The following is a 13,365-nucleotide window of genomic DNA, read 5'->3' as shown; positions in this document are numbered from 1 at the left end:
CACTCAGTATGCATTCGGTCTACATTGCTAAGACGCAGTTGGGCTTCATGTCCCTTAACAATTAATTTCCTGGTGGCATTTTTCTTATACTGCCTCATTATAGTTTCAGAACTCTCATTAAGTGTGTTGGAAATTGCCAGGGTTTCATTTTGTTTTTAAAGTGGTCTCGCAATAAAATCCATGTAGCATTAAAGAATTAAAGCCCAACTGGAAATAGGTGTTTGAGGGAGATACTGATATTCGTACAGTATTTGGGAAAATCTGATGAGGTTATATCAAAAGATAGTGAATTTTTTTTTACTCAGATCAGGTCGACATCAACTGTTTTGGTCGCACATGGGCCTGAAAATCTTGCAAGTGTGACTTAACATTTTCATCGGTCGTCTTAAATTAGCAGGTCAGATCAAAAACAACAAAAAACAAAGCAATACTTCCACAAGTACTACACATATAAGTAAGACACTTTGGAAAACACTTTAGTCTGAAGACTACGTTGAAACTTTTTGAGTTTAATTAATTTATTTGAGTTTGTCAAACACTGAACATCAGCACGTTGTAACTTTGTTGAAACAATTGAGGTTATTTGCGATTTCTTGTTGCATGTGCTTAAATGATGTATTGTTAAAAGACAAACATTTTTCTGCAACTTTCCTCCTGTTTACAATCATTTACACAATGTATTATGAAATGTAGTTAAACTGTAGGCTATTATTAGGCGTACCAGTGCAACAAGTGTAAAAGTAAGTCTGGAGCCCTGTACATGTATGTATATCGGACAGTCTTGATTCGGGTCATTTTGACATATATAGTTACTATTTACTTGTCAGTGCTGGTCTGACTGATTAATTGGTCTAGCTCTATCAATAACAACAACAGAAAGATTAAAATATATAATTTTATTTTGTTTACCTGCAAGCAACTCAGTTATGCTCTTGTTAGGATATGTTTTATAGCATTAGAACAAGACGCACAAGATGTGTTGTCCAGGAATGATGAGGTGGCTTTAAAATCACACGAGTCAGGATTTTTATGTGAAGTTCAACTATTTTATGTCAGGCTCTTTAGTGAAATGTTGTGTAATACTGTACAATATATATTCAGTTTTCCTTAACCCAGGTGATGTTTTACTAAGTTGTTGTACTGACAACAAAATCTTCGGACAGGATTTATGAGTTTTAAAGTCTCCAAGAGTCAACACGTTCCTACTTTTTGAAGACATTAACATGTCTTGTGCATGTTGTGTGTGTGTGTGTGTATATGTGTGTGTTAACGTAGCCAGTGTGCGGCGCAGCCTGTGCCTCACTTTCCTCCCTTGGACCAAACACACATACGTACAACTCTTGAAACACATACACATGCAGCCACACACACCTGACATGTGACACACGGGCAGCGGAGCGGGCACATCACAGCCGGGGCGTTTTAATTGCCTGTAATTTATGCGGTGTGTGTGTGTGCTGTGTGTGTCTGGCTGTCAGCCTCTGAGATGATGCTGTGTGACAGCTGCAGTCCAGCCCCTGGAGCTAGCCGCTCATAATGACACATTAGACATACTAATGATGCCTGCGCGAGTCCACTACTGACGCTACCTACCTCCACCGCTCCAGCCACGCACTGTGCTTATGTACTCCCACTCTCTTTCTGCCCATTACTGACCTTTACGTCTTCATTCAATCGCCGCTAACACTCCCACGTGAAAATGTCTTCTGCCTTGGAATAAACTGATGTTGATGTCCACCTTTTCCACCATTCCTCTCAGAAAAAGTCACATGTGTAATCTCACATAGGAATTGAAAGCATCTTAGATTTTAGGACACATTGGCCTTTGAACATGTAACTAAATACATTTAAGAAATGGTTCAAACCGGGAACTGTCTTTTGGTATATGAAATGCCAAAAGTGCTTATGTTTCAGTCGACTCTTCTCAAGAGAGTTGTTCAGAAATAAAAAACTGCTAACACCTGTTCAAGATCAGTTTCACAAAACACTAAATAAATGATAGAAATTGGTTTAGCCAGAAAGTCATAAAAAGTTTAGGAATTAATGTGAAAAAGTTGGAAAGTATGACTGACAGCAGAAAAACACTGTGCATGAAGTGTCATTTTAGGACTTCCTGTTAATACACTGAAAAAGCTTATTTAAAGGATTAAGTTGTCAAAGCAGGGGTGGATGTACTGTTAGCAGATAGAGCTGTGTTAAAGGATAAGTTCACTCCAACATGAAGATTCAGTCATTATCGACTCATCCCCCATGTCAATGGAAAGTTGGGTTTTTCAAAGTTTCATAGTCCACAAAACATTTCTTTTTTGTTGCAGCATTCTCCTTAACAACTGAAGTAGATGGGGACTTGTTTCAAAATGGAATAAAAGAAGAAAACACAAAAAGGCCAATCCCAAATTGATCTGAAATTAAGTTGTTTACACTCTTTACGCATGGTAGAGCTCAAGCACCCACTTCAGACAGGTTGCACTAACACTTATAGCTCAGCAGCTTTAGTGAATATTTCGGCTTTAAAGGGGTTTTAATGACATATTTTCAAATCAAGTTGGGATCACTGGGCTTCTGGAGACTTGGATTATGCCCAATGAGCTGTATGGTACCATTCCTTTTTTTTTTTTTTGGTTTCTTTATGTTTTAAAACAAGTCCCCATCTACTTCAGTTGTTTAGGAGAATGCTGCCACACTGGTTCACTGTGAGGCTACAGAAATGTATTGTGGACTTCATCTGACTGTGCATCAGCGTGTGGCTGAATAATGACACATTTCATTTTTGGATGAACTAATCCTTTAACACAGCTTTATCTGCTGACAGCACATCCCATCGTTATGATATTGTCCCCCTGTCTGTCCACCATTATATGAACCTTAATTGAACCTGTGATGTTTTGTTGCTTTGCTCTTCGGTGCTGTGTGTGCTAATTGTGTGTGTGTCTCTCTCCCCTGTGTGTGATCAGCGATGCTGAGGTCTCTCATGCGGCATGGACTGTATTTCTGTCATGAGTGCGGGAAGAGTTTCAATCAGCCCAGCCACCTGCGCACTCATATGAGATCCCATACAGGTAAATACAGCCGTAACTCCCACTGGCTCGACCAATGAAAAAACATTTTTAAAGTAATTAAATACAATTATAATCTTGAAAACTATCTGTATATGTCAGCTTTTAACCTCTGTCTACTGAAATTGGCTTTACTTTCTTATTGTCGGGGTCCCACAGTCTCTGCTGCTGTATGTGTAAAAATGATTGCAATAATCGCACAATTAACAATTTTCCCTTTAAACGTACTTTTCTTCTGACCGTATATGAAGAAAAGTGTCAACGCTTCTATTAACCACAAACTGAGCTTGCAAATTTGATTATGTTGAAAAATATGAAATTGAGTGTGGTGCTTTGGTACTTATGAAACATGTCAAATGTTCAAAATTAGAAGTCACGAAGTATGAAGGTGATAAAACAATGTTGGTAACGCTTTACAATAACAGTACACTAGTTAACATTAGTTCATGCAGTAATACACATTAACTAACTGTTAATTAACAGTTAATTAATTGTCTAGTACTCATTCACTAATGCTGTTCATGTTAACTTTAGGTATTAATTTATACATTATTCAACATTAGACACATGAATTAACTGTGAGTTAATGTTTGTTACTACATTAACTAATGTTAATTAATGTACCCTTATTGTAAAGTGATACCACAGTGTTAGGTATGTTTTTTTTGTGCAATTAAATATGGCCGCCAGTATCCAAATACCCCAGAGTTTTAAAGTTGAAAGTCAATTTCAAAGAGCAGAACAGGAAAGAAATAGACTTGAAGAAGAAGCAGCAATGAAAAGTTATTGTACCGTGGCCTGTGTAAGAAAAGTCCAGAATTCAGCCTTTCAGCTACTGTCTATTCATGTATCACAAGATGTTCCCAGTTTTTTGGCCACTCCTCCAGCCGTCACTCAGTCTCGTGCCACCTGTGCACACATATCATCACGCTCGCAGCTATTTATTCACCCAGAAAACCCCTCGCATGAGATATGGAGAATATATGCACGGGGATTCACATTCCCGACGATATTTCATCTTCTGACTCTCCATACGTCCGCCACGTTCCTGCTTTCTCCAAAATAAATCAAAACTGATCTTCTTGTTCAGTTGAGTGTGACAGCCAGTCTGTGAGTCCGTCCCCGCCCTGGGCTGGACAGCTGTCTCTATTTTTTAAACTGAAACATGATTTGCTCCGGATACTGACCTGTGACAAATTGTATACATTATTAATCACATGTCAATTAGAGAGATGGAATTGCGCATTCTAATGAGGCAGCCCAGCATTTGTCCACGGCAGCCTTATGAATCTATTTGCATGCGTCCTGATGCCATTCACTAAACAGCTTGATTTAGACGTACTGCCATTTCCTCTGGAGTTTCCTCCTCCCCCCGCTTTTCTTTAGTGCCCTTTCCTTTCTTTTCCTTTCTTTTCCTTTCCTGTTTCCTCTCTTTTCCTATTCCTCTTTATTTTCCTCTCTTGGTCCCCCTTATTTCCCCTTTCTTTCCTTCCATTTCTCGTTTTCTCTCCTCGTTTCTACTCTCCTTATTCTCTGTCCTTTCCTGGCATGCCCCGATCTCTAGTCTCTTCTCCAATCTTCATCTTTCCTCCTTTCCTTTCCTTTCTTGTCCTGTCCTGTCCTGTTTCCTCTCATCTCACCTTTTCTCATCTCCCTGCCCTTTTTCATTTCTCTTCCTCTTGTTTCCCCTTATCTACCTTTTCTTTTCTTACCTCTTGTGTTTCCTCTCACCCTTTCTCCTCGCCATTTCCTCTTTCCTTCCCTCTCTTGTTTTCTCTTATGGTTTCTAATGCTATTCTCTGTCCTTTCCTCTAGTTTCCTCGATCACTAGTGTCTTTTCCCCTCTTCTCTTCTCCTCTCCTCTCCTCTCCTCTCCTCTCCTCTCCTCTCCTCTCCTCTCCTCTCCCCCCTCCTCTCTTATTTGTCTCCCTCTTTATTTCTCCCTTGCCCCCTCTCCTCCTCTCTCCTCTCCTCTCCTGTCCTGTCATGTCCATCACCCGGGCCGGCAGTGATCGCAGTAGACACTGAGATAAGTAGCTTCTTTATAGAGAGTGTGAATGATATGTGGCACGGCCAGTGATTCTAAGTGACAGAGGCCAAATGGTAAGTGATGCAGCGCTCAGCTTCCCCCCAAGCCGTATTGTAAATACACACACACACACACACACACACACACACACACACAGTGTATTAACACACACTCACACACCCATGCATAGGGTCTGTAAACACTCGCCGAGGCTGTAATTAATGTTGTCACCGATGGTTGTCTTCAGCATGGACGTGCACATGCAGAAAAGGCCAGCCACCCCGAGGCCTCTATTAACATGCGTCATATTAAATCACTGACTTGCCTCCACCAGGTTCCATCACCATCATCACCACCATCATCACCATCATCATCACTGCCATCTCCCCTCTATTAGCAAGGGTGCTGGTGGCAAACACTACTGTGTGCGGGTGGTGGTGGGAAAAAAAAAAAATGCTTGTGTGGATCTGGTGGAGCTTTTAACCGAATGCCCTCCCTCCCCCCTTCCTCCTCCTCCTCCTCCTCCTCTTCCTCCCCCCACCCACCCTCCTTCTCCCCCCACAGTTGGGTTTGATTTTAACGGACTCCACAGAGGTACTGACGCTCACACCACCGCTTCTGAAGCTCCCAAACAAGTATGTGGCACGATGGCTAACCACTGGGCTCCCTCATCGCTTCTGCATGTTTCTTCTTATTGTTGTCTCACCTCCGCACGTGTGTGTTTGTGTGTCTGTCTGTGTCACCCGCATCCTTTTTGTGAGTGCTTTTTTTTCTTCTTTTTTTTGTTCATGTGTTAACAGTCACATGTGGCACCCTCTGCACCTGGCATTAACACCTGGCATTCTCACACGCTGCTGGATCACACCTGACGTCAGCGTGTGTATCCAGTGTACACATCACAGTTGTCTCATTGAAAAGCTTTTATTTACACTTTTTAATTACACTTGAAGGGTTGCTGGTTCTTTTATTAATTGAGAGTCAACACCTAATTGGATAAATACAGAAGCACATGCTGTTTTTTGTACGCTTACAGTTAACACTGATATCGTCAGATTTCCCTCTGCTTGGCCAAATTGCAGGATCTTTCAACACATGATTGAGGTTTTTATCTTCACCTGCACTGAATTAACAGCTGCAATGTACTGCAAACTACAGTCAGAGCATTTAACTGTCAGCTGATAACAATTACGCTGTGATGCCACACAGGGGAGAAAAGGGCAGGGTCTTACTTTTCAGTCAAAGCATCAACTTAGCTAGCCCTTAGTGCGTGTAGTTTTTAAATTCCAAACTCCACCTTTACATGCAGTCTGCTACATGTTTCACCTGGAACTGTGTGCATTTTTAGGTAAAGATGCATGGCTTAGCAAACAGAGGAGCCCCAACTAAAAGAAGTCAGACTTTATCAACAAATAACAAGGAAATGCAATGGAAAAGATCACCGCATTGATGACAGAGAATCAAAAATAGCAACCCAGTTGCCAGAACAAACGTTACCACTGTACGTTTCTGCAAACCACAGATATATTAAAACATTTCCTTAGTTTGCAACTTTATGTTCTGTCTCTTGTACCAACACTGTGCTATGATCTGCTTAGGTTTAGGCACAAAAAACACCTTGTTAGGTTTAGGAAAATATCATTTGGCTTAGAATACCTGTGTTGGTCGCCACAAACGTGTGCCGAGGTCTCCATAGAAAAATTGTGTTTCACACTTACATATGTTGAAACGCGCCTCCAGCTGAGGTCATTGGCTGGGAGGATGGAGGGGATGCCAGGGCCTGTAACCACCACCATCCCCTCCACCGCCCAATTTGAAAGTCAGGTAATAAACATGTAATTTGACACGTAGTGTGGAATTGTCAATATGGTATGTAGCCTTTGACACATACAAATGTCAACGTATCAGTGGTTTGCAAAAACGTGACGCCATTTTATGCTGGGCTAAACATAGAGAGTAGTTTAAAAGATTGGTTGGTTTGTTATTTTTTATTTAATTGTTTATTTTTGGCAACTATTGACAATCCATAATCCATTAGGTTGCTTACCAAGCAAAAATGGCAGAAATTCACAGGCTCAAGCTTCTCAAATGTGAGAATTTTCTGCTTCTCTCTGTCTTAAATCAGAATAATGATGCTGGTCAGACTAAATAACGCAGTTGATTACATCATCCTATGGTAAAGAAATTGTGATGGCATTTTATAGATCTATCAATCAATCAATGAAATGTGAAAACAAATGGCAGATTAACCAACAATAAAAACAATTACAAGTTGTCGCTGTTAGAAAAACAAGAAAAAAGATGGTTTAGAATTACCACTTTGGTGGCGAGCGTAAATGGCTTTTCACACAAACATGACAAACTTAAAGGATTGCGAGTACGTTCCTCTGTAGTTTGTTTAATGTCTTTCCAGAGTTAGTCATAGAGACGAGCGTTGAGGCAGAGGGAACAGAGGAGTAAATCTGCTCCACTTTGACATTCGGAGAGAGCTGGCTTCTACACGCCGCGCCTCCATCTTAATTAATCACACACTCACACACACCCACACCGACTCAGATTTACCGCACACTATGAATGATGGGAGCAGGCGCAGGCAGAGGGGTCCAATTAGATGTAGTGTTGACGCTGCTTTACGGTGACGATAACCTTTAGTATAATGTAGTGCACCGGTTTCCGTCAGCGATGTTTCCTCGCAGGACGATGTCGTGGAGGTTTCTCGCTTTCCTCTCACGTCTCTCCAGCTGTTTTTTTTTTTTCCTTCTCTTTTTTTAAAGTTTTTTTTTGTGTGTGTGATTAATTATACCTTTTTTTGTTTTTATCTTTCTCTCTCTCTTCCTCACCCCCCTTCCTTTCCCTCCGTTGTGTTTCTGATGATGTATGATAACAGCTATATTTCCTTGTTTCTTCTTTAGGGAGAGGGGTGCGGGAGGGGCACGGGGAGTCATTTGTTTTCCCGCTTTGATACTCTTCCATTTATCAAAATGATAATTAGGTGCAATTAAATGGCAATCTCATTTGTTTTGTTCAGGTGTGTGTTGCTTATTCGTCTGTTATTTATTAATTTATCTATTTTATTTTTTTTTTTACATTTTTGCCGAGGTGTGTGTGCCATTGTAGGTCAGTCTAATTAGAAGAGAGTGTGTGTGGGGTGTGTTTGAGCTTGTGTGTGTGTGTGTGTGTGTGTGTGTGTGGTGGGGGGGGCATAGGGTGGTGATTGAGAGAAGTACGTGGAGACAAAAGTAGGACTGTTCAGACAGCGGATGGCAGATGGCAGGAAAAATGAAAGGAAGTTTGTCCATCTGGGTCAGAAGCAGAGTTCACTTTTTAAGTGAAATTAGGTGTAAAAAATTAAATGTGAATGCTGCATAATGTTTCCCTTTTTCTAGCTGAATGCCACCATGTGTCTCGGTTTATGTTTGTCTCTGTGTTTGCTTGTTTCTCCCCCTTTTTTTGTTCCCACCGCAGCGAGTCTCGTCCCCGGTTTACATCGTTGTGTCTCATTGTGTTTATCAAAATTCTCCAAAACGTCTTCTCCTCTCATAATCCTGTGCGTGGCCTCTGCCTGACCTTTCAACTTTAACGCGTGTATTGTGTGTGTGTATGTGTGTGTGTTCCTCAGGGGAGAGGCCATTCTGCTGCCAGCTCTGCCCATACCGAGCCTCTCAGAAAGGGAACCTAAAGACGCACGTCCAGAGTGTCCACCATATGCCTTTTGACAACAGCCAGTACCCAGACACGAGGAGCTTGTTCCTGAGCCAGGAGGAGCAAGGAGCACTGGCTGCCAAACACCCGCCGACGCCACAACAACAGTAGACCAGGATCTGGACTTGGGACCAGACTAGTCAGGGAATCAGACAAACCTGAAAAAAACTCCATGAAAAACAAGAGGACTGGAAGCAGGACTCACGCTCCACCTTTTGAGCCTCTCCTCTCCACCTATCATCCTTTAATGAAAAAACATTGTACGTTGAAGGCTCTTGTTGTTTTTTTTCTAAATAAGAAGCTAGTAAAGCTGTGCTAGGCAATTTGAACATCACAATATGGAGGCTGCGGCAGAAAAGAGTCTTATGTATAAATAGAAAGAAGATTCAGGTGAAATTCAGGCGTCCATGAGAAGCTGGACTCACTGATGATCGCTCTTTTGCTTCTCTTGTCTCCTTAATCACGAGGATCGGCGGAAAATATTAGCAGATTTAGTTTACATCACCTTAAATGATCTGGGAAGCCCCTCAAAATTCAAAGAGTCGCCTCTTGCTGCCATTTTGGAGGTACCGACTTGAAGTGAAGTTGCCTAGTGCAGCTTTGCGAGAAAAGCAAAGTTTTTAATGAAAAGAAGCGGACGAACTGAACTTGAATGCTCGCGTTTGAATCAAGGACTGTGGCATTGCATGGCTGCTGTAGTCGCTCCCCCCCCCCCTTTCCCTTTTATTTGGAGCTTTATTGTATAAGAGTCTGTGCATTCCTCAGGACACCAATCATCAGAGACGAGATGAGAGAGAAGACGCTCTGCAATTCATCAACAGTCAGCTGACAGGTTGCGAGTTTGTTTCCTCTGGGTCGCGGAGATGAAGACTTGCATCTGTCTGTGCGAGTGTATGTGTGTGCGTGTGTGTGTGCGAGTGTGTGTGTGTGCTTGCTAAACTCACTTCCCTCCACTCCAGAGTGTAATGTTAGCAGTGCAGTGACCACTCTGAGGCTGTGTAGCTGATGATTAGAAGGAGAGAGCGAGAGAGGTAGGACTGAAAGGAGGGAGAGAGAGAGACGGCTAATGGGGGTGTCTGCTTTAGTGCTCATTAAAAAGAGTGCACGTTTTTAATAGCCAATATAAACGAGCGTACCGTTTTTATGGCCATTCAATTATTGTCCATTTAAGAGGAAGGGACTGAGTGGAGGCAGTTTCCCTCCATAACTCCTTCATATTAGGGAGTGTTTCCGACACCTCTGACTTTGAATCAGACTGACTCCAAAACAGTGGGAATGAGGGAAAGGCGGTCGCTCTGCAGATGAAACTCCAACTTGTGTACTTGCAAAAGAGAATATGGTACTGCAGCAAAGATGCATCTTACTTTATATTGCTGAGGGACAACACTGTCATGAGTATGTGATGAAAACTTTGGTACCATACTTAACCAGATAAGAGAGAATCCTACCTTTCTATCCACCCCTATCTAGCCCCCTTGATACCTTGCACACATTATGGGCGCAAATTATAGGCGTGACTTCTGGAACCAGTGTTTTCCATGGTACCAGGACGCTAATGCTCCTTTTTTAGAGCGATTAGTACGGTGTATCATTCATATGTGAGGATCTGTCTAGCAACGTTAGCGAGTGAATACAACTAACACTGTTATTATTGCTTAACACACGTAGCTAATGCTTCGAAAGCCTTGAAAGTGCTGCCAGTACATCATTTATTGTGATAATTTGTCGCCGAACTCTGGGTTAGGTAAGTAGAAAATGTTTTACCTGTTGGGCCTCTGAAGATCACCCAAATTAGACCATTTGAGAAGTGGCGTCTAGAGCCAGGCTTACTGTTTTACCCCAGTTTCCACTCTTTGTGCTAAGCTAAGCTAACAAGCGGCTAGCTGTAGCTTCATATTTAACATACAGACATGAGAGCGGTATCAATCATCTCATCTAACTCTCTGCAAGAAAGTGAAAAAACTTAATTCCCCAAATTTCCTGAACTACTCCTTTAAAACCGTTCCGAAGTTAAGCTAAGCTAACTGGTTGCTAGCTCTAGCCTCGTGAAAAACTTAATTGCCCAAATTTCCAAAACTTTAAAACTTGCAGGTTTGAAACAGACATACAGTTCAACATGTCCACCTAATGTTAGCACGCAGGTCCCAAACACAACAGAACAAACAAACAAAAGATGCAGCGCTGATTTTGTTTCCAAAACATTTAAGCAGACTAATGAGCCAAACTCCCATGCTGTCGGTCTAAATTCTTGAATGATGATGGTGGAGATTTGCATTCTGGGAGTGCAGGGTGAGGAGGTCAGAGAGAGAAAGGAAGAGAGAGCAGCCAGAGGTCAGGAGGTCAGGCTTCCAGAGAGTTCAGGCCTGAATACATGAGATGGAGATATTTAGAGGCCTATTGAATTTGCAGAGCCGTCACAGCCTTAACACAGGTGTGTGTGTGTGAGAGAGCGTGCATTCATCCGTGTGTGTGTGTGCATTCGTTACAAACCTCTCCATACTGCATAAGAGGTTGACTAACTTCTGTGTGCTCCGGCCTCCTCCTGGATGCTTTGTATACTGGCCTACCTCCTTTGCAATGAAAGCCTGATTGAAGTTTATTGGCTGGTGTGAAGCAGGGACTGTTCCTTGCTGGGAGGGGATGTTTTCTTTGTGTCCTGGCCTTGGTTTTGTCTTCTCCGTGATTGAAAAAAGCCACGTCGGGGAAAAGAAGAAAAAAAAGGAAAAGGTAGTTCAAAGCAGCTCCGGCTGTGGATTTTTTGCGGAGACACTTTTGTGCGCATAAAATCAGAATCCAAACCAGTTAAAGACTACGGAGCATTCAGAGTACTGTACTTCCCATCTATTTTGAGACCTCAGTAGTTTTAACATGATGATGATGAAATGGTTGTTACACCAGTGGGTTGTTGAGTTGTGCATACAATACTGTGTGCTTGAATATGCCTAATATTACACCAACGTGTATATTGAAGGTGTGGGTGTAGTGAAAATACTTGAAACGGATACTCTAGCCTTCGAGGTAGTGTAGTACTAATACCAATGTTGTACAGAATTCCCTTTAAGATTAACTCCTCAGTTATGAATTTGTACTCCGAAGTGTGACTTAGAAAAAACTATGAAGCAGGAGTGAGTGTATGTAATATAAAGTGTATATCTGTAATCCACTCTTACCAAACCCTTATATACAGCGGTAGAAACCAAATGGCATTACTAGTGCACTTAGACTAGGTTACTGCTTTAACTGTTCTCATTTTGTCCAGTTCTAGCTAAGGTTTCTTTGAGAATGTCTTTTTAACGGTGCCGGCTAACACACTTCAATGTCAGCTCTGGTGTAGAGGCTTTTCTGTTAGCATAATTCCATAGGTTTTAATGACAAATGATTTGTTCTGTGGCGGCTGTGTTTTCCTCACGGAAAAGTTTGATAATGCTAGGTGCAGCAGTGCTTATTTTTTTCATAAAGATGTAAGAGTGTGTTTTTAGTCTTTCTCTTTGCTAAACTGTAGGATTTGTTCAGTAGCTAGTCATGGCTGCCCTCCCAGAGGGGCTGGCAGGTGTTTTTCTCTTTGGTTGGGTTTTTATCATGCCTCTTAAGTTGTATTATTTGTGTCCGTATTGTTTTTGTTTTTTTTCTTGTTCTGAACTTCATGATTAATTTACCTTAGAAGACATTATTATTCCAAATGTATTTGGTTGATATCTGTATTTATTATCACTTCAAAAAGGATAAGAGGACAGAGGCAGACAGGAGCGTTTGTTTAATTTGATTTTTCTGGGTTGTTTTTGTTTTTATACTGTGTAGTTTTCATGCCAGCAAGCCGATGTGAAAGCTCTACCTCGTCTGAGCCATTCTCAGTTCTGTTACACTTTTGTACATCATTTCAAAAAGATGTAATGTCATGTCCACAATAAAGACACACAAAATGGCACCTGTTGGCGCCGTTTCATCTGGTTTTTGCTTGTTTGTTTTTAAATTTTTCCTCAGCGGCTGCGACTGAACACGTCCAAGTTTAGATGAAAAAGCTTCACAGATTCACAGTTTTTCAAATTGCCTTTTTGCTTGTTACTCAAACTGCTGGTGTGAAATTTTCAAAGAACCACGCAGGGACACTGTCTCTGAGTATTGACAGGATCATAAAACTGAGCATATTTTGTATTATTTTGTGTCTCTCACATGACTTTTTCTTGACGTGGTCACCTACTGTCATCGGATGTTACTGTCAGCGCTGTACACTCTACTGTATATCACTCCTGAATAATGAACAGGGCCAGTCACTCATGTATTATTGCCTCCCCTGCTACTGTATACAGGAACCCAGTGAAACCTACGATACAGCTTTATTTTGTTATAATTTAGATTTCAAATTCTTCCGGGATTTTACCCTGATGTTGACATATGGTTAGCTTAGGAGCAAAGTTTGGAGTAAAAACTAAATCTAATCATGGCAACACAATAATGGCACCGTAGTACAGCATAAATGACTTCGACAAAGGTAGAACATTCCTCCATAAAACAAAGTCATCTACATTCACTGTATAACTTTCGGCTTACCTGAAGGTGATAACTAAATCAGTATAAACCAGG

The 13,365-nt window shown here is 41.5% G+C and overlaps 1 protein-coding gene across 4 annotated transcripts in view; it reads left to right on the top strand.

Moving 5' to 3' along the window:
• The window catches only part of znf516 (zinc finger protein 516), a 70,203-nt gene extending 57,494 nt beyond the window's left edge, over positions 1-12,709 (top strand). For 3 of the 4 annotated variants that reach the window (XM_084358552.1, XM_084358551.1, XM_084358550.1), the window contains exons 4-5: positions 2,955-3,059; positions 8,702-12,709. In XM_084358552.1, coding sequence (XP_084214678.1) covers positions 2,955-3,059; positions 8,702-8,895 — 299 coding nt within the window. In that variant the 3' untranslated portion in view covers positions 8,896-12,709. Of the gene's footprint in view, positions 1-2,954; positions 3,060-5,649; positions 5,721-8,701 lie in introns of all 4 variants that reach the window. The other variant, XM_084358553.1, reaches the window with a different exon arrangement.
• The last annotated feature ends 656 nt before the right edge of the window (positions 12,710-13,365 follow it).

Source organism: Pagrus pagrus, assembly GCF_965226575.1.
Source record: "Pagrus pagrus genome assembly, chromosome: 7".
In the NCBI taxonomy this organism is placed as follows: Eukaryota; Metazoa; Chordata; class Actinopteri; order Spariformes; family Sparidae; genus Pagrus; species Pagrus pagrus.
Note: the sequence above shows the minus strand (reverse complement) of the source record. Positions and strands in the feature narration are given on the sequence as shown.